The sequence below is a fragment of the Falco cherrug genome, chromosome 3, assembly GCF_023634085.1.
Source record: "Falco cherrug isolate bFalChe1 chromosome 3, bFalChe1.pri, whole genome shotgun sequence".
Classification (NCBI taxonomy): Eukaryota; Metazoa; Chordata; class Aves; order Falconiformes; family Falconidae; genus Falco; species Falco cherrug.
The window spans coordinates 54,997,555-55,024,352 of NC_073699.1; the positions used below are offsets into that span (position 1 = coordinate 54,997,555).

General features: G+C 38.7%; 1 protein-coding gene across 3 annotated transcripts in view; it reads left to right on the plus strand.

Annotated features, from left to right (window-relative positions):
- Window positions 1-22,949, plus strand: part of CDH2 (cadherin 2) — a 119,993-nt gene extending 97,044 nt beyond the window's left edge. For all 3 annotated transcript variants that reach the window (XM_055705330.1, XM_055705331.1, XM_055705332.1), the window contains exons 13-16: window positions 144-377; window positions 2,024-2,163; window positions 13,419-13,583; window positions 21,535-22,949. In XM_055705330.1, the coding sequence (XP_055561305.1) occupies window positions 144-377; window positions 2,024-2,163; window positions 13,419-13,583; window positions 21,535-21,741 (746 nt within the window). In that variant the 3' untranslated portion in view covers window positions 21,742-22,949. The remainder of the gene's footprint in view (window positions 1-143; window positions 378-2,023; window positions 2,164-13,418; window positions 13,584-21,534) is intronic.
- Window positions 22,950-26,798: the final 3,849 nt, after the last annotated feature.

A 26,798-nucleotide genomic window follows, 5' to 3' on the forward strand; every position in this document is an offset into this window, starting at 1 on the left:
GTCTGTTATCATGAGTGTCATCTAGTGGGTTGAACAATAAGTTAACACAGAGCTCAAAGATGAGCTGTTTTTGCCAGTGCTATTTTAAACATGAGGATGAGCAGTACGTTACTTTTTAACAAGTGCCTTATTTTCACACACAGGTGATCACGCCCAGCTCTCTTTAAGGATCAGGTTCCTGGAGGCTGGTATCTATGATGTACCCATAGTAATTACAGATTCTGGAAATCCACATGCTTCTAGCACTTCTGTGCTGAAAGTGAAAGTTTGCCAATGTGACATAAACGGAGACTGCACTGATGTTGACCGGATCGTTGGCGCAGGGCTGGGCACTGGTGCCATCATTGCAATTCTGCTTTGTATCATCATCTTGCTCAGTGAGTAGATAGATCTCTTTTATTCTTGTTTTGCAAGTACCAGCTTATGTTTTAGTACCTTGACAAAGACAGGGGAGTAATTAAAGACTCAAGTCCAAGAATTGTTGCTGCTTAGTTTAATGTCTTGGACAGGTATTAATACTTTCCAACAGTAAAGGATTAGCAGTCAGCGAGACAGATCATCACTAGCACTTGTGTGACAGTCAAGACCCACAGTGGGTTTGTGAAGGAGAATTTCCATTTATGCCCATGGGTACTTGTTAACGTTACACCAGCAAGTGACCAGGTTGGAGATGTGATTAGCCCCAGACATCTAGTTGCTCTTGTGCTGCTGGTACTCTGTGATTTGATGCCACCCACAATGGGTAACGGTGCCTTTAAAGAGTTCTCTGTTGTTAACCGCCACTGTGCTTCAGATTCATGTAAGTAGGCTATTTGAGGATTTTGGAAAGTAATACATCACAGCCCTTCATATAAGGCACGACAAGCAGGCAGCCATGCAGAAACAGAGATGTGTACATTTAAGCACTACATAAAGCTGTGCTAGTATTTTATTTTTGTGTCAAGTGCGTTCAGTAAGGAAAATGACTGAACATCATGACTAAGTGTGTGTCCAGTGTAGTAAATTATCTGCTAGCTGTCCTACACGTTATGGTTAACGTGATTTCTGATTGTGGTGGAACACAAGGAAGGGATTAACCTGTTCAGAGTATAATGTGCACCTAGTCTACAGAGTGTACAAAATGGTGGAAAGGAGTAATTTAAATAAATAAATAAACATATTTGAGCCTGGCTAAGCCCATAGCTGTGCACAAGTACAGTACAATTATTTTCTTGATACGAGATACACTTAAAATGTTAGGTATTGAATTAACAGAGCCTTATTGAAACTGTCAAGTCCTTTAAGATATTCTTCATATATTGACATTCTAGATACAGTGGAATTTCTTTCGATGAAGATCATTGTAATTGGAAACATTCCTATTGTATCAGAAAATCATTTACTCACATTTATTCTGTTTTATTTCTCATTCTCTAAATGCCACTGTGTTTTCTTCAACCTTGATTCTTCTTACTTCTAAACATGAATCTAAACTTGGGCAACAATATGGTCTATTCTCATGGACTGCTGAGCCGTATGTCAGAATTGCCTAAGCTTGATAATGTTCCAATGTCAGAATTACTTAAACTGTATAAATTGCTATATATTCTTGGGACATAGCATTAAAAAAATAGAAATAATGTAATCTTTTAGAATTCTTGCCATGACTGTGGAGAATCCCTTCTGAATCCAGTGGTTTATGAAGTTTGGTCTTTTTTACTTCTTTTCATGACAAATTTATTTTGCAGATGTGGAATAGGTTTGTGACTTATGACCTTGAATGTGTGATTGATTTCTACAAATTGCCTGTAGTAGGTCTAGTTTAAACATCCCTTGCTTAAGCTGCCTTCTATTAAATATTTTATTAAAAAAACCCAAACAAACAAACAACAGAAAACCTCATCCAGAACAGTCAAAGCTGACCATCTTGGCACTTTTTTTTTTCTGTCCTTTTTTTAAATCTTGATGTTAAGTTTGTACAATTTTCTATGGCTGTACTTCAGAATCAAGATGTGGTTTTGTGTCTTCCTTTTTTGCAATGTAGTTTTAGTTTTAATGTTTGTGGTATGGATGAAACGCCGTGATAAAGAACGTCAGGCGAAGCAGCTCTTAATTGATCCAGAAGATGATGTGAGGGACAACATTCTGAAATACGATGAAGAAGGTGGTGGAGAAGAAGATCAGGTGAGGCATGATTAATAGATTTGCACTTCACACCGCACTTCATTTTGTTTCCATTGACACATTATGATAGGTAGTTAATTTCTGCATTAAATGCTGAAGGCAGTAAGTGATTTTTAAAAACCTGAAATATATTGTTGGTTTTTTGTATTATGTTTTTCAGTTCCAAAAATACCAATTGCTTGTCTTCCGAATAAGATGTAAAACCAGTATCTTGTCCACTTACATTCTACAGCATTCTGACCACATTCCATCTGAGTCTCTTATATTTAAATGAAAATTAACATCCAGTCTCATTGTAGTTTGAAAACCTTCTTCACCCCTTGTCTGGAATCCTGTTGTACAGAATCACCAGTACAGAGTGCCCAATATAGTCTGTTCCAAATACGACCCTTTTTCGGTGGTGGGTGAATGCCTCCCTAGATGTACGGTAATGTTGGCTATTGACAGATTGGCCACTACTGGGATTTCAGCTTGGAAAGTATTTATGTTTCAAGTAGCTGTCAGGGCACATCTGCGTTTATTCAGATACCTTTCCAGGCAGGTGCCATATGCATTTACTCTCATGTCACCTCTGGTTGAACCACTGCTTATATGTCAGAGGACTAGAAGTGATGTGTACATGCTAAGAATAGCTGCTTTTTCTCTCTCTCTCTCCAAATTAGTGAATTTCTAAGCAGTGCAACTTCCTTCCTTCAGAGGAGGTTTATTAAGTGGTTTATGAACATGACAAAGAGTAGATTTATGCACTTTATTAGTAGTAGAAGTAAGTAGAATAATTGTGAGGGGAACAGTGCATATAACAGAGCCTAAGAAATTTTCTAGTAAAAAGCCTTGAAAAATTAAGTGCATTTCTTCCACATCCCCAGTCACAGTCATCCGGCACTTATCTGAGAAGTGTCTCCCTTCACTGGTACAGACATTTATATCTTCCCTCTGCTTGCTTGTTTGTCTGAAATTTGTGTTCTTATTTTCGCGTAATTTTCGTGGTTGCTGCATTTCCCCAAGTACTGTTCCTACTTCCTGGCTTTTCTGCATATCTTTCTTTCTAAGCAATATGCAAAGGAAACTTCCGTTTATGTAGTTTTTGAAAATTGCTTATGTTATTAAGTAAATTGAGGACAGCCCTTTGAATCTATGTATCTATTCCAGTTGTTTGTACACAGATAATTTGAGTACAAGAACTTCATCCTGTTTGTGCATCTTTTACTACACAGAAGAGTTAGAAGCTTAAAAAACATGAAGAAAACTTCGTCTTGTGAGAACTAATTTTCCAGTTCACATATTCTCCAGCTCTTGTTCACCCACAATTCTCTGGAGAATCTGTTTGGTAATTTTCATGTGGTTTTGATTTTTAGTTATTGTCCACACAACCCTCAGGACAGCCAGTAAGTTTCTCAGAGTATATATTGTTCATTGGGAAGGCACAGGTGATGCTAGAGTAGTGTCGGGAAAGGTTGTGCCACAGGTCAGAAACTTTAAGCATTGTAACAGCATATGGTGAGAGTAATATCCTTAACAGTTCAGAAGTGGTGCTGAAGTCTCTCTTCTGTCCATCTTGTACTGTGCTCCTTTCCAGTGAAATCACTGTCTTTGCAAGAGGTATGGTCAGGGTAGTACAGCAGGAGGTAATGTTGTATGAATGCTGTGGAGATTAGCAGGATGTAAACCATCCATAAATGCAGCCTTTCACTAGCAGTGAATGAGCGTAGTGCAACAAAAGGGAAAACTGTCAGTGGGTGGAGTAACAGTAAAGTGATAAGAAATGTTTAATTAGGATCATTTCTTCTCACAGTGAGCAGAGGAAGCACATAGATACAGAGCGGTTTAAGGGTTTTATAGAAAATTGAATAATTTTTAGCCACAAAACCCCTGCTTGCTTTCTTAAGACAAATTTTAAGGCCACTGTTGCAAATTAATTATCTTAGCTACCAGCCACATAGTTCAGATACACTGGTCCCTTTCCTGATTCATTGAACAGTAGACCATAGTGTTTGAAGGTATAAAAGGTCTTTATACACTCCTAACAAATGTTGCAGGAAAAGAAAATAAATGCTTGTACAAAGTGTAGCAAGCTTTTAATGACCACTTCTGTAGAAAGAGGTTCAGACCACTGTGTAGGCAAAAAGTGGGTATGTTCTCCCACAGCTCCAAAGTTAGGAATTTGTGCCTGTCCAGAATGGCTGAATAGAGAGAACAAATTTTCATGTAGGCACGTAATTTTCTGTCTGCGATGGATGATGGAAATAAGTTCTGTCTTGCTTTTCCGAGAGGTGATTTTACTTTGTTTTGGTTTGACATTTTGTAAAATCTGATTTCTGCCTGTACTTGAACTAAATGATAATAGTTCCTAGGTTAATTTGTTCTTGGTTCCCTGCTTGCCCCCCTTCACCTCCGGTGCCCAGGGGAAGGAGGAAGGGATTATATTTGGTTGGGTTTTATTTGGTGTTGAGTGCATTTTATGCGAGATTTAAGAACTTGAAATGCTAAGCTTTTGATGAAATGTCCCAACAAGTTCCCTACAAGTAGTAATCTCATTTTTGCAGACTGTGGCTTAGCAAAATACTGTACAAGCAAAGCTGTGGGCAAGAGGCATTGGCCATAAAGATCTTTGCATTTTTGTCAAAGTTAAAGTAAGCGTTAAAGTGTCAAAGTATTCTAAAAAAGCATGAGACTGCCGTCAAAAATCTATTTTCAGAATGAGGCCTCATAGGATAAAACTGCCAGTGTTCTATTAAAATCAAGAAAAATTATTTCATGTCAACCTTGCATCCACAAGTCATCAGCAAATGACAGAGGAAAATGCTCTACATCCATATTAACTTTTTATGATGCACTCTCCCCAGAACCATTACTATTGATTGAACAAGCAGCTTCAGTAGAAGGCACTGCACAAGGTGACTCAGAAACACAGAACCATCCAACCCAGGATGCATCTCATGCAGCAGAATAGAAGGGAATGCTCAAAGCTTCACGGGAATCTCAGTAAAAACAGTATTTTAAAAGCTTCAAGTATTTTCATAATCTGTACCTTTTACAATTACTTACTTTTATTTATAGCAAGCAAATTACTTAGGCCTTTATAAAATCACCTGCTTTTCTGGATGAATACTTGAAGATTTACACTGTGCGGCCTCATATTTTTCTTGTTTATCCCAGATGTTTGGGTGACTTGAAGATCTGGCTGGTAGTGCTTGAAGATAAGTGATAGAACTTAGGACTCTATGCATCCTGAAGCAAACTACTTTTAGACTTGTGGTTTTTCTCTTGGACTAATGTGTGTGTTTAGGAGGGTTTATTTATTTATTTGGAAGCTATGCATTTGGGTTTCTTAGCTGTTACAACACACCCAGAAATTCCTAAAGCATGGTTGGCATGTTCCTTCCAAACACTTTGACCGTGCTATCAGAGTAATGTCTCCCACAGCAAATTTGATGAGTTCCAAATTCCAGCTAGTTCTCTGCATCATGGCAACTGTCAACAACAAGGTGGAATTCCTGCTTGGTTTTGTTTTGTTGGTTTGGATTTTTTTTTCCTCCTGTACTAGCATTTCCAAGGAATTACGATGTGAAGTCTGTCATAAAAGAGCTGTTTATTCCATCATGAAGGTCTCCTGTTAATCCTGTCAGAGGATGGCCTGCTTTGTTCACTGTGACAGACTGAATGCTTGTAAAGAAAACTGAGGTTCTTGAATGATTCATAGTCTTCCTCTAGCCTGGCTAGAGGTCACTGGTACACAGGGTCATGTGTTCTCCACAGCAGTTGAGGAAAAAAGCTTTTAATACCTTAAGCCAGAGAGGTTCTTGGGCTGCAATCAGCCTGCTCTCCACTGAAGAGCATTGTCAACACCAGGTATGTTCTGGACTTTTTTCACCCAAACTTCTGTTTCTCAGAAATGTGGGCTGAAATACTGGCTTTGAAAGCTGTACAGTACTCCTGTCATTCAGGTAAAAACATTTTTTCCTGGCATTGGGAAACATCCCTGTACTAGTAGAAGTTGGGAACAAGGAGGGAAGGAGAGGAGGTAGAGATATTCCAGATAGAAAGTCTGGGATTTTTCTTGGAATTTTGTTTAATATTTTCTAGTTTTAGCAGTTGAGCTACCTGACTTAGCAGGAGCTGGGCCGTGAGATGCTCTGAGTCAGCATCAATCCACAAAGTCAGCGGACTGGTTTGGCTGCTGGTTTGGGGAGGTGGGAAGTGTTGTGGGTTTTTTTTCTTTCGCTTTTGTTTTTGTTTTTTTTTTAATTGCATCTGAATCTTTAACCCAACAATTGGGGTAGGAGGTGGGGGATACTAGAGTTTCTATATTCTGAAATAATGTGCCTAGTTTAGGGACAAATTACTAAGCTGGTAGTGACTGTCTTTTTTATTAATGGACTGCATGATCTAGAGCTTGCAGTGTTTTAGCAGACGGGAGGTTTAGATACAGATTACAAATATTCTCCCCTGACACAATGTGCTCTCCACTTCTAACACTATTGTCAGTTCTAAATACTGAAACCTCATGTTAGCTGAGTGTTAAAGCACTTAGGGCATGTCTGCGGCATAGTTCACACACATAGCAGCTCACAGCCCATAAGCATCACTAATTCATTTTCATCGTGTATCTCCGGCCATTCGTGTGATTTACATTGAGGCCGTGGGTGCTTGACTGGGATACGTGCAGCATATGTCAGCCTGATAATGGTGATACATTTTTTTCCCTTTAATTGCTTTTGTATACATCTCATTGCACAAGATGATCCTCTCACCTCTTTTGAGCCCATTTCTTTAGTATTTTCTGAACTGTAGTGGTACTTACTCATGCAGGTTGTCCTGTTGACGCAAGTTGCTCGAGCATGTGGGTGGTATGCTCTGAAAGTCTTGCAGATCAGCTGGTTTGAACCTATATTTTAATCTAGCCCTCAGATCTTTTCAGCACAAGAGTTTCCAACACAATGATTTTACAATTATTCAAGTAGTTTTCCTCCTAAGGATTCTGTGTCTTCCTTCCTACATCAGCTTTTCTTACAAGTCTACTCAGATGGTAGTCAGTAGCTTGCTTTTTGTCATGTTTTATTACATCTTTATATAGAGAAAGAAAATAGTAGCATTTATTTTAAAGGCGATAACAGCATTAAAAAGAAATACATAATGGTTTATTTTTATGTGTGCAGGATCTAAATTCTAAACAGAAATTGCTCCTTTGTAGAAAAGGTAGCTTTGTTCCAGCATTTGTATGTCATTGATAAAAACAAATTGAGTAATCCTTTGGATTTTTTGTCTGGTTTGTTGGGTTTTTTCCTTATTGTCGTAACTTCCAGTAAGCCTACATTTTAAGATTATATTGTTCTTCTGTGCTGGGTCTTGTCACAACCTCTGTTGTAAACATGACAGTGTTCCTTACCTACTTGTTGAACTTCTTCATAAATCCATTTGATTATATTTTATTTTCACCACCCTATCTGTGAGTGTTATTCATATCATTTACTCACACTTTCTAACCTTTATTTTGCATTGCTTTAACACTGGAACATGTTTTATGTTGAGGAATTTTAATGACAATGAATGAAGTAACTGTTGCTAAGATAACCCTAGAAATATACAATAGTATAATTAGAAGGTGGTTATTTTGGGGATTGTTTTGCTTACTAAGACATTAACTTCATTTTTTTTAATGAGTGACTCATGCAGTCCTCCCATGAAGAATTACTGTCATTCCTTGGTGAATCTTTATCTCATCATATGAAAAGTAACGTTTCCATAATTCCATTACAAAATTGTTTTGTGTTTTATTTTATCCTATCTAGAACCTACGCCTGTAACTGTGTTTTATCAGCAGCTGGAGTTTAACTTTCACCTTTTTGTTATTAAAAAAGATAAGCTAGCTTCTTGGTTATCTTAAAAATTATTAACTTGTAATACTCCAGATGCATCTATAATAAAAACAAATGGGAAAAGCAATATGGCAGAAAGTAATCAAAAAGTGAGTCGCAAATAAAGAGCAACTGTTAGCACAGGCATTTTAACTAGCCTCCCACCTGCAGCGTACATCTAGTCAGTTCTCTGTGCTTTGCTTTTTCTGGAGTCCCATTATTTCAGCAGACATAAGATTTAGGGCAGGTTGGAGAATTTTGCAGAACTCAGGCAATATTTTATGTGCAAATTTCTCTTAATTTTTTAGGGTGATGCTTGATGGGTTTAGAGGTAGAATGGTGAGCTATAGCAGGATTGGTTTTCACTTCCTTTTTCTTTGTTTTTAAAAGACCTTGGCAGATGGGAACATTAGCCGTATAAAATATTTCTTCCCTTGCTTCCCCATCCCATTTCTGTATTGGAGTAGACAGTAACTGCCTTTGGAACACAAAGGCAAAGCAGAACATGTGTTTTATCCATAGGTACTTCAAGTCATAGTTTGCTCTATTCTCTTAAGCCAGCAATAACGTTGGGGTTACTTTGAGGCATCATCCTGTAAAAGGGGTGAATGAAATGCAAACTTCTGCCAATGTTGCTTTACATGCACTTAGACCACTGCAGCTGATTTTGTTCAGTGAATGACGCTTGCAGTTCTCACCATCAAATTAAGTGATCTGGTGACAATTAAATTGATTATTTCTTGCATGGGGGTAGATCTGAACTTTCATTTTTCTTTGCAGAGGCTGCAGCCTTTGAAAGTAAGAAACAGGTGTAGTGTTCTTGTTGTATTAGCCATGTGTCCAGGCCTGTATTCATACATAGCCAAACCTTTTGCTCTGTACAAGGTAAAAAAACAAGTCATCCCTGAAAGTGTATTAACAGTCTCATGAATTGCCAGGAAATAAACTGAGACAACACAGAAGCCAGTTTCGTAGATTATTAATGACTATGTCAGTCAGGTTGCATGTACTAGGATGTATCACTGTTAGTGTTAGGGAAAACTTCTTAGTAGCAGAAAGCTCAATTTAGATGTAATATATTCCAGTATTTTCTGAGTTTTCCTGTTTGGAGAAGAGTCAGTCCCATCTATGCATAACAATTTATAGTTCTAGTAAGTTGTGGTTTCATGCTGTTGTTCACAGTTTCTTTATAATGTTCCAGTATGCATTCCTATAAAGCAGGTACTGTAAAAAAATTTTTGCAGACAACTTAAGTAACTCTTCTAATATGTAAACAAAACCAGAACCGCTAACCCAGAAGGGAAAAAAGTTAGCTTTATAAAACAAAAAGCTTCTGAGAAACTCTGTTTCCTAGCCTATCCCCTCATGGGTTTTTTTCAGGGATTGTTGAATCTGGTAACTGTCAGTCAGAAAGCAAGGTATTTTTTTTAAAAAAAATCTCTCCTACTGCTGTAAGTGATGACTGCTGTATGAGGAATTACTGCTCGTGTGCTGTTAAATGAATAGCTGCCTTGCACAAAAGGAAGTTGTTCAAAGGGAGGAAATTTTGAAGGCTGCATTATCTTGTTTCTCTGTAAATCAGTGATTATTGGGGAATATAAAATGGCCTTTTCTTCTATTCTGGATGTTTCTTCTATTCAAGTTGAGCTACTTGGACTGTGCTTCAAACTACTGTGTAAATGTTCCTTAAGTAGTGTTTCACTGGGTTTTGGATCCTTCTGCCTGCACATCTGGTAAGGTGGTTAATTTATAGGGCTTGGCTAGCTGGTTTTGACATTTAGCACTGTCTCTCTGGGATGTCACGTTTCCAGAATGTGAGGTGGGAGCTAGTGATGGAGTAATTCTTTGCTTAAAGCTCTCTAGAACTAAGTGAATAGCTAATGAGGTCAGTGTTTGTAATCAGCTTGGCGGGGAGGGGGTTGGTGGGGTTTTGCACGGGTTTTGTGAGATTGTTTAGTTTCACAAGATGCAGCTTCTGATAAAATGCCCTTTTAGCACATTGTGATTCTGTTTTGTTTCTTAAAACAAAAGCAAATCAAAACCTTAAGTTCTTCTGCTTCAATACAGTTGTCAGGGGGGTTTCAGCAAGAGCAAATAGATCACTGTTTGCCAGAGATGCTAACCAAGGAGACAAAAGTGCTGCTTGTTATATCAAGAGAATTTTACTGATAAAGTTGCCATTTCTTCAGCCAGTTAACTAAAAGGTAGCAGTATAGTCTTATCCAGTGATAGCAGATCCCTTTATAAACAAGGGGAAATATAAGGAATGGTTCAGCTTGTTTCACTTGGATCTCTTTCGTAGAATGGGAGGTTTCAGTTTCCCTGTTGACTGTAGACTTGGATGATCAGACTAGTCTAAATTTCTGGTTTCAAAAGGCCTGAGTTTTTGCTAGGTGCAGAATGGGAGCAAATTAACATGTTTTAGTGACCTTCCAGTAGAAAAAAACCAATACTAGATTCCTCCCTTCCATCAACAATCTAAGCTTGTCCAGAAGTTTGAGGAAAAAAACTCAAACAAGCCCTCTGTTTAGATTTGTTTAAATCCAACCTGAAGGAAGAGAAAGAGGTATTTGTTCTAAAATTGCTAGAGTTCAGGCTAAAAAACATAAATACCTCCAACAAATCGGCTACCATATGAATTAGATGTTCACAGCCTTTGCTCAAGTACATTTCTAATGCAGGGCCTAGTCCTCTTCCTCGTTAGGCCCTCACCTGATTGTAATTATGAACAGGTTATATGCAAAAAGATTGGAGCAAAGACAAGACATTGTTGACTTGTGGTCCTGAAATTAGGAGTAAAAATAGTGACCCAGAATGTTGCTCAAAGCTGTCTGTCCCAACCTACCTCAGCATATCTTCCTCTCTCTGATGTGCCAGTTTTCCATTTAGCTGTCACGTAGGCAGTTAACTATCTTAACAAACCCTGCTTGAGACTAACTTTTAAGAGTCTGTTCAGGAGCTTTAGTAATACATGAAAAGTTTTCCCATTTTTCTAGCTGTGAATGCAGTATTGAGTGAAGAGATGGAATTTCAAGAGCCCTAAAAAGCTTACGCCCTGGCTCTTGAAAACATTTTTCGTTCTTCTCTGCAATAATTGGGTAGAGTTGACTTTAGACAGAATGTTGAAACAGCTTGAGTCGTTGCATGATGCTGTGTTTGTATGGCACAAAGCCAGTTTGGGGAGGTGGTGGATGACTTGCCATACCTGACCGATGTACAGTTAGTATTGATTTTAATGATACAAGAGGTTTGAGAGTCTGTGGTAATAAGGACAATGGATCTTCTCTTCCTGTCCAGACACTAATAGACCTGCAAAATAATTTCCTCTGGTAGAAGACTACATGGCAGTGTCATAAGTTACCCTAGAAAAGAAAACCGAAGTGGGAGTCCATGTAACAACACATTCTGATGTTGCCTTGTGGCTGGCAGTATTTGCTGTCTTTTTTGCTGTAGAGCCTGGAGATGTCTCAAAGTATACATACACACAAGAGGATGCCCTTAGATGTGAAGATGCTAGACTGACTTGATTCATGTTGCATTTCTGTATGACCTCTAATCAGCAAAAAAATTGTATGGTTATGTGAGTGGCTGAAAAAAGGTTTTACCTTTTATAAAACAGAAATAACCAGAGAGGCTCTCCTGGTTTTAATACATGGTTATTTAACCATACGTGTTTGAATTCCTCCATAATGAAATGCTTAGTGTTAAAAAACTTAGTATTTTTCATTTCCCCCTGTTGCTGTTTTCTACCTTGATCTTTTGGGTGGATATGAAAAGTACTCATGTTACATATTTATAAATGCTAAAAAGTACATTCTTCTCTGTTTGATAGGATTTTCTGATAGTATATCTCTAAACTGCTTTGATTTATTTAATGTAATAAAAAGGGAAAGGATAAAAAGTTCTCTTCTGTTTACTTTTCTCATGCTTCATGGAGATCGCTTATTATTCTGTTTGGTACATGAAGAACCGAAGGGTAGAAGTTACAGCTCAGCCCCAAGGAACTTGTAATCTAATTAAAGCATATGAAACTGCATTCTCAGATCTCAGTGGAGCTGTTCCACCTTTTTTGACTATATATTTGTATGCAGTCAGCTGAGGACCTGAGTGACGAATTAGAAGGTGTAGTGGATTTGATAGTTGGTTACAATTCTCCCAAAAGACTACCTTCACTGCTGTCAACAGACCTCTCTTCCTGGTGAAAAGTGTGGGTTTGGGGTCACAGTAGGTCATACTCTCAAAAAGGACCTACATCCCATTAGATGACAGCAGAAATAAATGCTTGCATCCCTTCCTTTAGGAGTCAGTAAGGAACAAATGAAAATGTAATTGTCTGCACAGATGACTTCCAGCAAGTTGAGATTATAAATAAGATTTTTCCCGAAACAACACTGTTGAAAAATAGAGATTGATGATAAAGGAGCTTATTTAGGATGCTTCTTTAACTGCTTGGACTATTTGTGGAGTGGGGTATCTGGCATACAGTAGAGTTGGCACGAGCCCCAGTTCGTGAATGGCTTTAGTTTAAGCCTTTAAACCCAGTTCTTTGTTCTGCATTTTTACCAGTGCCTTGTGCAAAGGCATCCTAGAGCACGACTACCTTCTAGACATGACAAGAGTGAGGTGAATGACAATGCTGAAATGCATCACACTGTGCAAATAGTTTTCAGGCCTATCTATCTTAAATGCATAAACATTCATCTAATTACAATTTTTATATACATACATACTGCTTATTAGAATTCATAGTGCTATGCTAGCTTCAGCAGCCTGCCAGAGTTTGGAACTGCAGCATCAAGTACTTAATGAACAGATCCACAAGTAATCTCTAGAAAGTGCTTAGAATTAAGGCCAAATCTGAGGAGCTTTGTACTTCTTATGACATTTTTTCCCCTTTGGCTTTCATATTATATAGAAGCCACATGAAATCAGCAAGGAGTCTTAAATTCATTCTTTGAAGGTATTATAAAATGCTGCAGAGCAGTGCATTTGCCTCTTTCTCAGAGTAAGAATGCCTGGCATTTATTTGCTTAGAAAAATAAGAGTTGGATTTGGCATCTTTGCTCTATGCAGTAAATCATCATTACTAGGCAAAGTGTTTAGTCTCTTAATAGTACTACTCAAATCCTTGCTTCTCAATGGAAAACTTATGAGAAGCTTTACAAATCTGATGGAATAGAATCAAAACGGTAGATTCAGGGAGTGTAAATCAAATAACGTCCTGTTGGTATGCAAATAACAAAGTTATTGACTTATTCTCAGTAAGCATTACAGTAGTAAAAATAGGACTTCTGGTGAAATGATACTTTGCATTTTCTCTTTTTTTCCTCCTCATCTTTCCCCCTGACAGATATTGTTTGAAATTCTGCTAACGTACTGTCTTTGTTTCATATTTTGCAGGATTATGATTTGAGCCAGCTCCAGCAGCCTGACACTGTGGAGCCAGATGCCATCAAACCTGTTGGAATCAGACGTCTTGATGAAAGGCCAATCCATGCAGAACCTCAGTATCCAGTCAGATCAGCTGCTCCTCATCCTGGGGACATTGGAGACTTCATTAATGAGGTAAAGGAGAGAAAAAGAGTTTCCTCCTAAGATCTGATAAGCATTTATGTTTTCTTTATTGTACTCTGCATGAAGAGCTGTTCTGTTTGAACTTAATAACTTTTAGAAACTTACTTAGACAATATTGTCTTGCTAGATAGAAGTAAATATGTTCTTTTAAAGTGCAGACAAATTTAATTAACTCATTCAAACAGAAAGGGAAGTTATATCAATTAACTTCTGTATGTTTGTATTAATTCCATCCATAATATGTTATCTATCAGCTGCAACCACATTATCTCGAAGCAGGTTTATTCTATAGATTCTAAGTAATAAATAGACCAACAAAATTGTAGTTTAGCCTAAATTAATTTATTAATTCACAGTAATTTAATAATGGAAGAAATTAATTTTCATTTTTCTCATACATTACCCTTTGAATCCTGATAATAGTGGAAATTGAGTACCTTCAATAAGACCAGAAGAATTGCATCAAATACGATTAGTGAGCAGGGCAGCTAAATTAAATGTTACGTAAGTGGGTTTAATACTTGTCATAGAGCTTTAAAAGTCTTTGCATTCTCTTTGATTCTTCAATTTAATAAAGATAAATGTAAGTAAGATTCAGACTATACCAAGTTACTCACAGTTCTGAAAAAAATGCTCCTACAAATATTTCTTTCATTATTCCTATCACTGGTCAGTCTTAAATCGTTGGGTTTGTGGTACTTAAGATAGAATGTGTTTCTTGTGCTTGCTTATTATAGGTAAACAAATGCTAACCCAGAAGTTACCACTTAAACTATGTTCTGTAGATGAATAGTAGTAAATTATTTTCTCGTATCTTCCTTGGCAACTAGAGCTGGAGAAGTATTGCAGAGCATTGCAGAACTGTTCTTGCAAACGTATTTATTCTTGTTTGCTTTAAAGAACAGTCAGGCTAATATACTAAAGTCTTCTGTGCTGGTAAGCTGCAAAAAATTGAGTTTGCTCCTTTTAAGGTATACAGCAATACAATTTTTTAAAAAATCTGTGGGAGATGACTGGCAGGAAACATGCATAAGACATTGTATTTTAAGAGGCTTCAGGTTCAGGGAAGATCTGTATCAGAAAGAGCTGTCTCAACAAAGGATTTTTGTGTGCCTTGTGCTTCTAAATATTACAATTATAATGAGCTTCTGGAAGCAGCAGAGACAGGGGTGCACACAGGAACTTCCTTATGCTTCCTCATCTTCTTCCAAACAATCAAAGTTTCCCATCCTATTCTCATGCAGCTGTGACCAGACACTACCCACCTAGCAGGCAGTTGGGAAGAACCCGTAATCCTCAATACCCTGATTTTTCTTGTCCTCAAAGCAGCTATCAAGCTCTCACAGAGCCAAGACAAACAATCAGTGTGATTCTGGAAAGCCAAAAAGAGGCCAGAGTTTGTCCAGCCTTCTACAGTTTTTACATTACTTAGCAAGCTGTTCTTGCAATACTGTTTTTCAGTAGGTTAATACTCTTTTATAGTGTCAATGTGTACACGTGGAGCTGTAGAACCAGTACATGCTGTCTTGATTTAACCCAATATGTTTGTATTGCAGCATGGACAAGCATAAAGTGATTTTCTTACTGCTGTCTATTGTGTTAGATCAGTATCTCCCTTCATGCTTCCCCTTGCTGTCAACCAAAAGAGAAAGCTACTCCTAGTTATTCTTACACAGTAAAATAATGTCAATAATGTCATTGCCTCTAAAATAAACCTTGGAAATATATATGAAATTATAGAAAACATGGCAATTTTCTTGTCTGCAAGTTAGCTCAAAATTAATTATAATTGAAAGGAACTGTATGAGGTAGTTTCTGTGTTTCAAGCATTATATATTTAGCTTCTTTTTTTCATAAGGTATTTCTTTCTTAGGATTTCACAGCAATGTATCATTTTATTATGGGGCATTCCACCTAACCATCCTTCTAGCATACGGTAGCCACCCAAAGGTTGTTCATGCTCTTGTCTGTTTTGTCAGAAGTCTGAGCAAAACGGAGATTTTATTTCTGCAGAACAGTTTCATTTTAATTTGTATTTTATGTTAAAATTTCCCATGGCAAATGTGATTCTAAAAAGTCTATTGAGTGAAAAAAAAATAATCAGTCTTTCACAGTAGTACTCACTATTAGAGTTAAATTTCAAAATTATCTGCGTCTATAGAGCGTAAACATTCAGGCCACGCAGGTTTCCCGACTTTCTTCAGAGAATTCCACGTGCAGTCCTGGCAAGATTATACCCAAACAAATTGGTCTCTCAGTTTTACTTTTGGAGTAAATGGAAGTAATATCTTGAATAAAACCCATACCAGACATTTCTTAGGGGAGTTAATATAGAAGATATGCTGAGCTGTGAAAACAACACAGCAAGGTAAGAAAGGGCAAAGCTCATATCCCTCTGCATCCAGCTTCAACGTTATTATGTGTAACTTTCCCGTGGGTAGCCCTAATCCAAACCTCCTGGAAAACTAGCCAAGTCGCTAGCTGAGTAGGAAGAAGGCTGTCTTTTAGTTATCAGTACCTCGGTAGCAAAGTCTGCATTATCCCATTGGCTTGAAAAGATGCAACACTTTTGGAGATCAGTCTGGTCTTCTGGAGGACTTGGCCCTATTTCTAGAGATGCTGAATAGCATGATCCTTTGGGATGCTGGCCCCTGTGCAGGGATTAATTTAGTCTGTTGAATGCTTACCAGCACGTCGGACACACAGCTAGTGTTCAGATTAGCCTCTGAATTACTTAAACTTTTGAAAAAAAAAGAACTACAGGTCACTGATTTCAGATATTGGAGGATTTAGCTACCATTGCCAAGTAAGCATGGGGTGTTTTTTTCTTCTTTTATTACAGAGACGTAGAAACAGAAAGTAAAAATGACCTAGTGGGTCATTTTGTTTCTTTCCTTTTGGCAGGACTGTTTTTTCTGGTATATTATTTTCTAGCTGTCATCCTTTGTATTAAATCTACTTAACTCAATAAGACATATATGAGTATTTTGCAATGTTCAAATGACTTCTAAATTGAAAAACAGGTTACAAGTACGATAAAAACTTAAAGTACCTTTACAACACTTACAAAGTTAAGATAACATACAGAGCTATGAACTTTTTAAAATAAGAAGGTTCCAGAGGTGCGTTACAATCAAAATATGTTTTGCAGGCATAAGCTAAATGACCTCGGGGACTTTCTTGTTTTGTCTGTTTCAATGGATAGATGAATCTCTAATTTAAGGGGGGAAGGGAAAAAACTCCTTTTCTTCCAGTCCAGTGTACAAACAAGTCAGTGAAATAAGTCATGTGTTATTAAGAATCCTCTGTAGACCTTGTTTTCCATTTTGAGCCTTTTAAAACATAACTGCAGAGTGTGGAGCATAATTAACACTTAGAATAGTTACGATTTGCAAGACAGTCTAAATTAGGCCTGTTTGAAGTAACTTAGTTAATCCTGTTTTCAAGAACCACCTATGCTTTCCCTGGAAATCTTAAACAAATCATATTGTGGTGGAGAGTTTGTGGCTAAGAATATATTTCTAATCAATAGAGGACATAGCCTGAGGTAAACTAAATTTAAATTACAAACTAAAGGTCTCATCCCATGAGGACATGGAGGACCCTCAGTTCATTCCTAGTTAATGGTTATTGATACAGTGCATCTCAAGGCAGAATAGTCTCTTGATGTCTTCTGTTTTCTCTTGTCAAGTAAAAAACTGGTTCCAGATTAAACCAATTTTTTATATTTCCCTATAGGGCTCAGTTCTTCCTTTCCTTCTCATCAAAAGTCTGCCAAATTTGATATAGTAGGATTCATGAAAATAAAAGCATCAGATTTTGTAATGTTTCATGTTAGTTCAAGATTGAGGGTTTTGCTTTCCCTTAATTGGAGACCAATTGAGAATGCTGCACATACTAGGGAAAGTATAACAAGGTTACCACTGTTCCTCAGTCACAGAATTAGAGAACGGTCAGGGTTGAAAGGGACCTCTGGAGATTATCTAGTCCAACCCCCTGCTAAAGCAGGTTGCACAGAGTCCTGTCCAGGCGGGCTTTGAGTATCTCCAGAGAAGGAGACTCCACAATTTCCCTGGGCAGCCTGTTCCAGTGCTTTGTCACCCTCAAAGTAAAGAAGTTCTTCCTCATATTCAGGGTGGAACATCTTATGTTTCAGTTTCTTCCCATTGCCCCATGTCCTCTCGCTGGGCACCACTGAAAACAGCCTGGCCCCATCTTCCTGACATTTGCCCTTTGAGATACTTGTAGACTTCGATGAGATCTTCTCTCAGCCTTCTCCAGGCTAAACAGCCCCAGCTCTCTCAGCCTTTCCTCATAAGGGAGATGCTCCAGTCTCCTAATCATCTTCATAGCCCTCCACTGGACACTCTCCAGTAGTTCCTTTTCTTTCCTGAACTGGGGAGCCCAGCACCGGACACAGCACTGCATATGCAGCCTCACCAGGGCAGAGCAGAGGGGGAGGACAACCTCCCTCCACCTGCTGGCCACGCTTCTCCTGATGCACCCCAGGATCCCATTGGCCCTCTTGGCCACCAGGGCACACTGCTGGCTCATGGCCAGCGTGCTGTCCACCAGGACTCCCAGGTCCTTCTCCACAGAGCTGCCTCCCAGCAGGTCACCCCCAGCCTGTACTGGTGCATGGGGTTGTTCCTCCCCAGGTGCAGGACCTCACACTTGCCTTTGTGGAGTTTCATGAGGTTCCTCTCTGCCCAACTCTCCAGCCTGTCCAGGCCTCGCTGAATGGCAGCGCAGCCTCCTGGGGTATCAGCTACTCGCCAGTACAGTGCCAGTCAAGGCACTGTATTTTCTCTTCTTCTGCCCCTTATCTCCTCCTGAGCTGCCACAATATACATAAAAAAGGAAGAGGAAAAAAGTGAAATTGCTACTTCGGTCTGTCCTGGGTCTCAAGCTGGCCTTTGTGTTGCGATGGCTCTTCTACGACTGCTTGTTGTACATTGGTGATACAGCAAGTGCAAGGAAATATGACTTAGTTCACCAGCTCCCAGCAGGATCACCTGGTCTGCATGCCCCAGCAATTCTGTTATTGAATAAGGTTCTCTGTCTAGTAAAAACATTCAGTTTTCAGATCAGGAAACTGTAAACCAAATAACTCATAACAACCCTTCTGATATTCTTGCACACATCTGGGAAAAACTTGAGAGATCTCTTCAGAAGCAGTTGACAATACCGTGGCAGCAAGATCAGGGGAAACAGTTCTTGGCAGCCACTTGTTGCCTTTTCATGTGTGGCAGTAGCAGGTTGTGATACCACCCGCTGAAAGGGATGACATAATAATCAGAAAAGGTAGCAATACTGAAACCAAAGGGAGCTTCGTTAGCCAATTTCACTGCCAAAGTCGACATCCAGTAACTCCAGCTTCAGACATGTTGTAGAACCCAACAGCAAAGTGGAGCAGTGCACTTGGTAGATTCAGAGGATATGCTTAGCAGAGGGAAAGTGAAAAAATTCTAGTATTTCTTTGTCATTTTAGTATGTAATTTGGCACACAAATAGAGCAGAACACTTGGTTGTCATTTGAGGAGTTAAGAGACTAAGTTCAGTCATTATACTGTGAAGCTGAGGAATTTTTAACCGGAAGGTAGGTGCAAATGTCAGTGTAACTTGGGCTGTGCAGTTGAATCAATACCTTCATAACATGGCCCGTAGCTATGTTCTCTGAATGAAATGGATTACACAGTAAGCACAACCTTTGTAACAGTGAATTTGTTAGTGAGATGCTATCTTGTAAGTCAGTAGCTCAAAACCAGTTTTCTTTTTAAATGTTATCATGATACCAGCAGCAAATTGAAAAAAATAAAACTTCCCCTTTGGAAAAAAAAGATAGAAAGAGGCTGCCTGCCACCTTGCTGTGGATAGCTGATAGGTATCAGAATTTCTGCAGTGATGTAGGAAAATGTTTTGTTCACTGATTTTTAATAAATTAGTATCCCATGTTTTGCTGGCTGTTACTAGGCAGAATTGCAGGGAAATAGCATTTCTTCCCCAGGCTGGCTTTCTAGATGACTTTTACATCCTGTTACCTGGGATTCATACCTCAGCACTCCTTAAGCTCAAGTGGTATTTATTCTCCTTCCTTGTCACCTCTGTTCAAAAAGCATGGGTGTCTGTCACCCCAAGCAGGCTTAAGGGAAGATGTCAGTTACTGGCCAAGAACTCAAGTTATATTTCTGCTTCAGCAGCAGAAATTGAGAGAAAGCCTTAGAACAATTTCTAGGTTTGAAGCTGGATAAGGGAAGTCTTGTAACACTTGCTGTTGTCTTTTTGGAATCTCAGATCTTTTGTGCTTATTATGGTCATCAGGATGGAAAATGGTAAAGAGAAAGATAACAAGCATCACCAATTATTCTTACCAGATAATTCAAAATTGCACTTTTAATGCAGGCTATTAATAACCTGCTTGATGATGATGTACTACACGAAACAATCATTTAAGTCCAAAATGTGTTCTTGATTAGAGATCATTGGTTTGGTAAGTACAGTTTGCACACATTGATCATTTTAGATAGGTAGTAAAGACCCAGGATTCTCTTCTACCTTATCAATACCATATGCTTTAATTCGTGAGTTTAGCTATATACGTATTTCTAGAAGAAAAATTGACATCTGTTTGCATTGTGTCACTTTTAGACTTAACACAATGGAGAGTAAAAAACCAGAATATGTTAAATAATTTGAAGGAAGCACACTCAATTCTCCAAATAATTGGCAGTATAATAAAGCCATTCTTTAAATAAATAAACATTAAAAATAAAATCAGCACAAATAGCACTGGTTAAAATTATTAGTGAGCAATTTAGAATCTTAGCTCAGCCTTATAGAATTCTGGAAGATATATTATCCCTTGTCAGTGGCTGCCAAAGTAGATCCTATTCGAAGTGGAAGCTCTTGAAAAAGCATTGCTAATCCCGCAAAGTTGAAAAATCCAAAGCACAAGAGGGCTTTTTAACTTCAGGCTTCAGCCTCTTATATTCAACTTGTAAATCTTCCCAGGATAAGCACAGAGCAATTGTCTTGTATTCTAAAATTTAACTTACTTCTTTAGGTTTGGACCTGTGTGAGGAAACAAGGAGAGAAGAGACTTTTCTCTGGAAGAAATGTGGTTCTCTCCCTACTTTCAATTTGTGTTGGTTTTAGCATGGATTATTCAGCTCTAGAGAGCAGAAATTTAAAATTGCTGGAGAAACACAACATTTTCAAATGGTGTGTTCTTAACTTGGATCCTTTGAAATGAAGAAACAAAATGGTTATAATCTTGTATTTAGCTTTGATGTCATTGTGTGTGTTTTTCTGAAGAGCAAGTGGAATCTTATGGGTGGTTATAGCAAGGCACATAAGACTTAAGCCAACATATTGTATCTTTTTCTCACTAGCAGCCTACAGAGAGAGGTACATGAATTTTACAGGACTAACTAAATATGGGTTTTGGCACATGCAGATGGACTGCAAGGCAGCGATGTCAGTGGATATGTTAATGGCCACGTGAGATGGCTGTTAAAGTGAATCTTTGCAAACATGCCTATTTCTCCTGCCCCATCTGTCTGTTTAACCAGTCCCATATTGCTCATGCCGCAAGTTGTGAGCTGTGTGGCTCTGAAACTGTGTATTTATTAGCATCGGTCCTCGTGCCGTGCTGTTCTCTTGAGGTTTTGTTAGAGCTCTGTTTGCAAGTACATTCAAAATGTCCAGTGCTGTAATGCTGGAAATGTGACCATTCTGAGAGGCATTTGTGGGTATGTCTTACTGTGAAATAAGTTCTTGCCGGAGTTACATAAATACAGATCTCGTTTTGAATTGAAACGCAGAAGAACTTGGTTTTCTCAAGTGGTGATTAATAGATAACTGCACTGTGATATTCCAGTTATGTTTTGTCTTTCTTTCAGATACAGAACTATCTTTTTTCCCCTCCCTCTCCTTCTTGCAGGGACTTAAAGCAGCTGACAATGACCCTACAGCCCCACCATACGACTCCCTCTTAGTCTTTGACTATGAAGGAAGCGGCTCCACTGCTGGATCCTTGAGCTCTCTTAACTCCTCAAGTAGTGGTGGTGAGCAAGACTATGACTACCTAAATGACTGGGGCCCACGTTTCAAGAAACTTGCCGATATGTACGGTGGAGGTGATGACTGAACTTCAACGTGAACTTTGGTTTTGGACAAGTACAAACATTTCAACTGATATTCCCCAAAAGCATACAGAAGCTAGGCTTTAACTTTGTAGTCTACTAGCACAAGTGCTTGCTGAAGGCTTTGGCTTAGGCTGCAAACCAATTTGGGCTCCGTGGAATATCAGTGATCCAATGCTGTTTGGAGAAAAATAGTGAGCTCAGTTACACTTGAATTTTACAGTACAGAAGCACTGGGATTTTATGTGCCTTTTTGTACCTTTTTCAGATCGGAATTAGTTTTATGTTTAAGGCTTTAATGGTACTGATTTATGAAATTATGCATTAAAGAGACGAAATATGTTGGGGTGGGGAGGAGTAAGGTGAAACACAATATGCTTCAACATGCTTTTGTTACATCACATTGCTTTTATTAAAATAAGGAAATTAAAAATAAACAAAAAAAAATCCTCGTGGAACAATTTTATTATCTGGGAGAGAAGACCATGAGGTGGAAAAATGTACATTACTTCTAGTTTTAGATGTTAGGGGATTTTTTTCACTAAAATTCTAAAACTTATGCAGCTGGTTGCAAATAAAGGGAGTTTTCATATCACCAGTTTGTAGCAGAATTGATTTTTTTTTTCTTATGCTAGAATGTTAGACACATTTTGGTCTTAATCCATGTACACTTTTTTTCTTCTTTTTTAATTTCTAGTATTTTTTTCCCACTTCACTGTAAAAAATGGTATGTGTACATAATGTTTTATTGGCATAGTCTGTGGAGAAGTGCAGAAACTTCAGAACACGTGTATGTATTATTTGGACTATGGATTCAGGTTTTTGCATGTTTATATCTTTTGTTATGGATAAAGTATTTACAGAACAGGTTGCAAACAAGTGACATTGATTCAATTGTTGAACTGTAGTTAGAGTACTCAGTATTTTTTTTATTTTTATTTTTATTATTTTTTTTGTTTGGGGAGGGAGAAAAGTTCTTAGCACAAAAGTTTTACATAATTTGTACCAAAAAAAAGGGGGGGAGGGGAGTTGGCCTGATACTGGTGGCACGAGTAAATATACAGTATGTTTTGGGGGCGGGGAGGGAAGGGGGAAGGAGCTTTCAAACTGGAGAGACTTCTGAGAACAGCTTTGCCTCTGTATTGTGTACCAGAATATGAATGATACACCTCTGACCCCAACGTTCTGAATAAAATGCTAATTTTGGATCTGGTGCTTGGTTTGGCTTTTTTTCTCCTACCTGGGCAGCCCTGACTATAGTAAATAAGAAGTACAGGAAGTACGTTTGAGCTTGTGAAAGTTATGTGGACTTCTTTAGCATTCCGTATGGCTGGACTGCGTATAGAAGAAAGGTTGGCACAAAGTTGGAAGGCAAGTTCCCAGGTAAAAGCAGAATGATTGGTGCCATTTCTGGGAATTCAGAATTTTCAGAATTCACATTGATGACTAGCTCTTTGGTTTAATGTACATTATCTAAATAACAGAGCTTGCATCATTTTTGGCTCATTTCTAGACTGACAGTTTAATGATTGTGTGATTATGCTGCAAGTTGCATAAATAGCATAAATTGCAGATCGTGGCAGTCATCTGCCACCTGGACTTTCTTACGCTGAAGTAAAGACAAGCCCCTGCTAAGTTCAGTGTGCATCAAGTCATGTCCTTCAAGGAGATGCTTACAGTCATGGAGCTTTATCAAAACATCCCATTAGATTAGTCAGTACTAAACATGTTTCTATCCTGTCGCAATGGTTTAGTTGCAAACAAAGCCAACAGTAGGTGCAGCGGTTCTGCCTTCTTTCACTTGCAACAATCTGTTCAGGTTCACTGTCTACATTTACACTCATTACGGACCTAACTGTGAACAGTGTGAAGCTCAAACTCAGCAGAAACGCTGCAGTTCCGCAGTCTGTTGAGAGAATTGGAGCAGCGGGCGGGCTCTGGGACTGGCGGGACAGCCTTCTGCGCTAAGAAGGCTGGGTGAGCAGGGCGTTGGTCTGTGGGTGATGCTCTTCAGCGTGGTGCCGCATCAGTGCTTCCTCAGCACTTGAAACTGTGATTTGCATAATTTGACTGTGACTTCCAGAGGTAAACCCTGAAACCTGAGCTGGGGGGCATTAAGCACTGCGCGTGAGTTATCTCCTCTTTACTGCACTTGTCATGGGCATGTCTCCTTTCTTCCTCTTGTGCCCGATGAAAGTTGAGAGGTAGCAATCCTCTCAGATTGGGGTGTAGCATTTCAGCATCTGGATATCTGGCTATTATTTATCTTGTGCATTCGTAATTATAGCTTGATGCTGTAACAAAGCCTTGATTTTTCAGTAATGTGTCAAAAAGATCAATGACCTTCTTTAAGCTATTTCCATATTCAATTAGCAGTGTCTGGAAAAAAGATAGAGAGCAGGACATAATGAAAATCTGGCTGTGTGTAGTTAAGTAAGGAAAACTTAAAAGGGCAGGATTTAAACTGTAAATGCATGTTAAATAGGCAAAAGGCTACTTTTAGCACATTGATTTCCCTTCCTCTGTTAGTTATGAAAAAAATATTTTAAGCATAATAATTCTATTATTGTTACTTGGAACCAAAAACTGGAAATGCTAGATGAATTTTATTTAATTGACATTTAATGTTAAAAGATACAGGGAGGAAAGATCTGTGAAAGATTTCCAGTTTTGTCTAGTGCTTTTTTTTTTTTTTTTTTTTTTTTTTTTTTGGTAGAATGGAGTAGAGCTCCTCTTTCATGAGCACTCCGCTCTTTCGCACAGCAACGGGAGCTTTATCTTCATCAAGCAAATATTCCAGCTCTATCTACAGCTGCTTTAAAATTGTAGCAATGGTTCTAAAGCCTAGTGTTAGGTCAGCATTAGGTCTATTGAACAGAGCAAAGGGTAAATCAGTTTTATGCATCTCAAATGCTTTTCCAAGAAAAAAAGGTTTTTTAACTGATCATCTTTCATCAAGTGTCAGGTTGGGTTTTAGTGTAGAAATGTGCAACCAGGTTTTGTACCCATGATGCATAAATCCCCATCAGAGGACTGCATGAAGAGGAAGAGGATGGTTGAACTTTAGATCCTACAGTTGTCTTGGGAAATTCTGGCAGCCTGTATTGGAAATGGGATTTGGCAGTGGTATATATCTATGTCTTGTAGACGCTGTATCCAGGGGAAGTTACTTACAAGAAGTAAGACCTTAGGAACTTCCCCATCTCAGCCTTCCTGCAATTTGTGTCTTCTTTCAATGATAATCCTTCACAGCTTATGTCCTTCCGAACTTTAGGGGCAAAAAAAGATGGAAAAGGGTTATCTGGGGGAATAAACATCTTGAATGGATACATGAGGCCTTACATGTGGATGGATCTAGCTCACTGTGTTTCCTCCGGGATTGCCAAGTACTGGTGAAGGATGTTAATACTCATCCCAGAACAGTCTAAAACATACTTGCGCTCCCTCCAAATAGTTGAACCCCGAGTGACATTTGCGTTCTCACCTGGTGATTTTACTGGTGGTGACGTGCTCTTGCCTGTGCTGTAGCACTGTTACAGCCTGGCTACAAAGCTCATTGTGATCTTTCTGAATACAAAACCCTCATGTAAATCAGTTTGATAGGGCAGACAATGAGCACCGATTTCTTCCCCTTACTCTAAGTTATTTTGTCTTGCTTGACTCTGCTATGTAAAATGTTTATAAATGCATGTAAATTTTAAATGGAAGATGTTTGTGTCTGTATTGCACTGGTTTGCAGACAGGAGCTGTTTCTCAGTTGTGAACAAAAATATTTTAGACAGCCAATTATTTTCTTCTGGTGCCAAAGCAGCAAAGTCACTGTAATGCCAGAAGCCACATGAAGTCTGCTTCTTGGGAGTTCTCTTTCTTGGTGCGTAGTATTTTTTGGAATCCTACCAAATTCCTCACTCTGGAGAACATTTGTATCTACGCTGCCATGGTCCCGCTCACATTAACACACAAGGGAAAATGTCTTCTGACAGGTGATGGGACACATGTCCCCAGAAGGGTGTCTCAGACCTGTCTGTAGTCAGTCAAGATGCCTCAGGTAAGCCACTGCCAATTCTTACCTTGCACAACTGCTCCCACCTTCTTAAGGAGCCTTCCTTCCAGCAGAAGTAGCATGGTTTTGGCAGATTTACCTTTCTGGATCAGGAATGTGAAAGCAAAACCCCAGCTTTTGCCTCAGTCAATATTAATTATTCAAATAAAATGCAGAAAAGTCACTCAAATGTCTTAATACCTAATCTACAATGGTTATTTCATACACAGTTTTCCTCATTCAGCCAGGGATTATCTGTATGATGTCCTTACTTTTTCAGTTTCCTTTACATTTCTTGATACAAGCTTTACTTTTTACTGTAGGCAAGGATCTTTCGTAGGAGTTTCTCTAAAGCATAGGATAGGTGCCCTTTACTTAATATATGTCACAGGAATGGTGAAAATTTGTCCCCTTAGTTACAAAGCCCAGCTGGGAAATAGAAGAGGAGAGGAATGGCTAAGGAAAAAAGCCTGAGTGCTTCCCATAGGGACTCAAGGTGACTTCCACCATATGGATAGGGAAGGAACATCCTATTTGTTAGGGACCTTTTGGTCAATGCAAGGCACTCTCCAGCCATCCTGCTGCTTCTGTACTGGCCAAACACCTTTTTTGGTGTGATGGAGAACTTGGAGATGCTGCTTCTCTGGAGCTCCCGGTGTCGTGGTGGTGCCTGCCCTGCTGGGGTGCGTTCCACTGCCGAGTTTTCCCAATTTTCCCCTCAGTTTACCAAATCTCCTATCTCAAATCAAGGTCTACATACTCTTCAATTTACAGCCTCAAAGAATCAAGGTCTCAGTCTTCTTTTGGTTTGATTGTTTTGCTGTAGACTTGAGGATGTATTCTCAGCATAACAATAGCTGGAAGACTCGTCTTCCTTTGCAGAGTTTGGTGTGCCATACAGTATTTCCCTCCTGCAACTTCTGTGGATTTCTAGAACATCTAAAAATGCAGAAATTACTAGTAATACAGTAGCTACTTATAATCAGATTTCATATCTGTATGTTCTCTTGATTTTTCTGT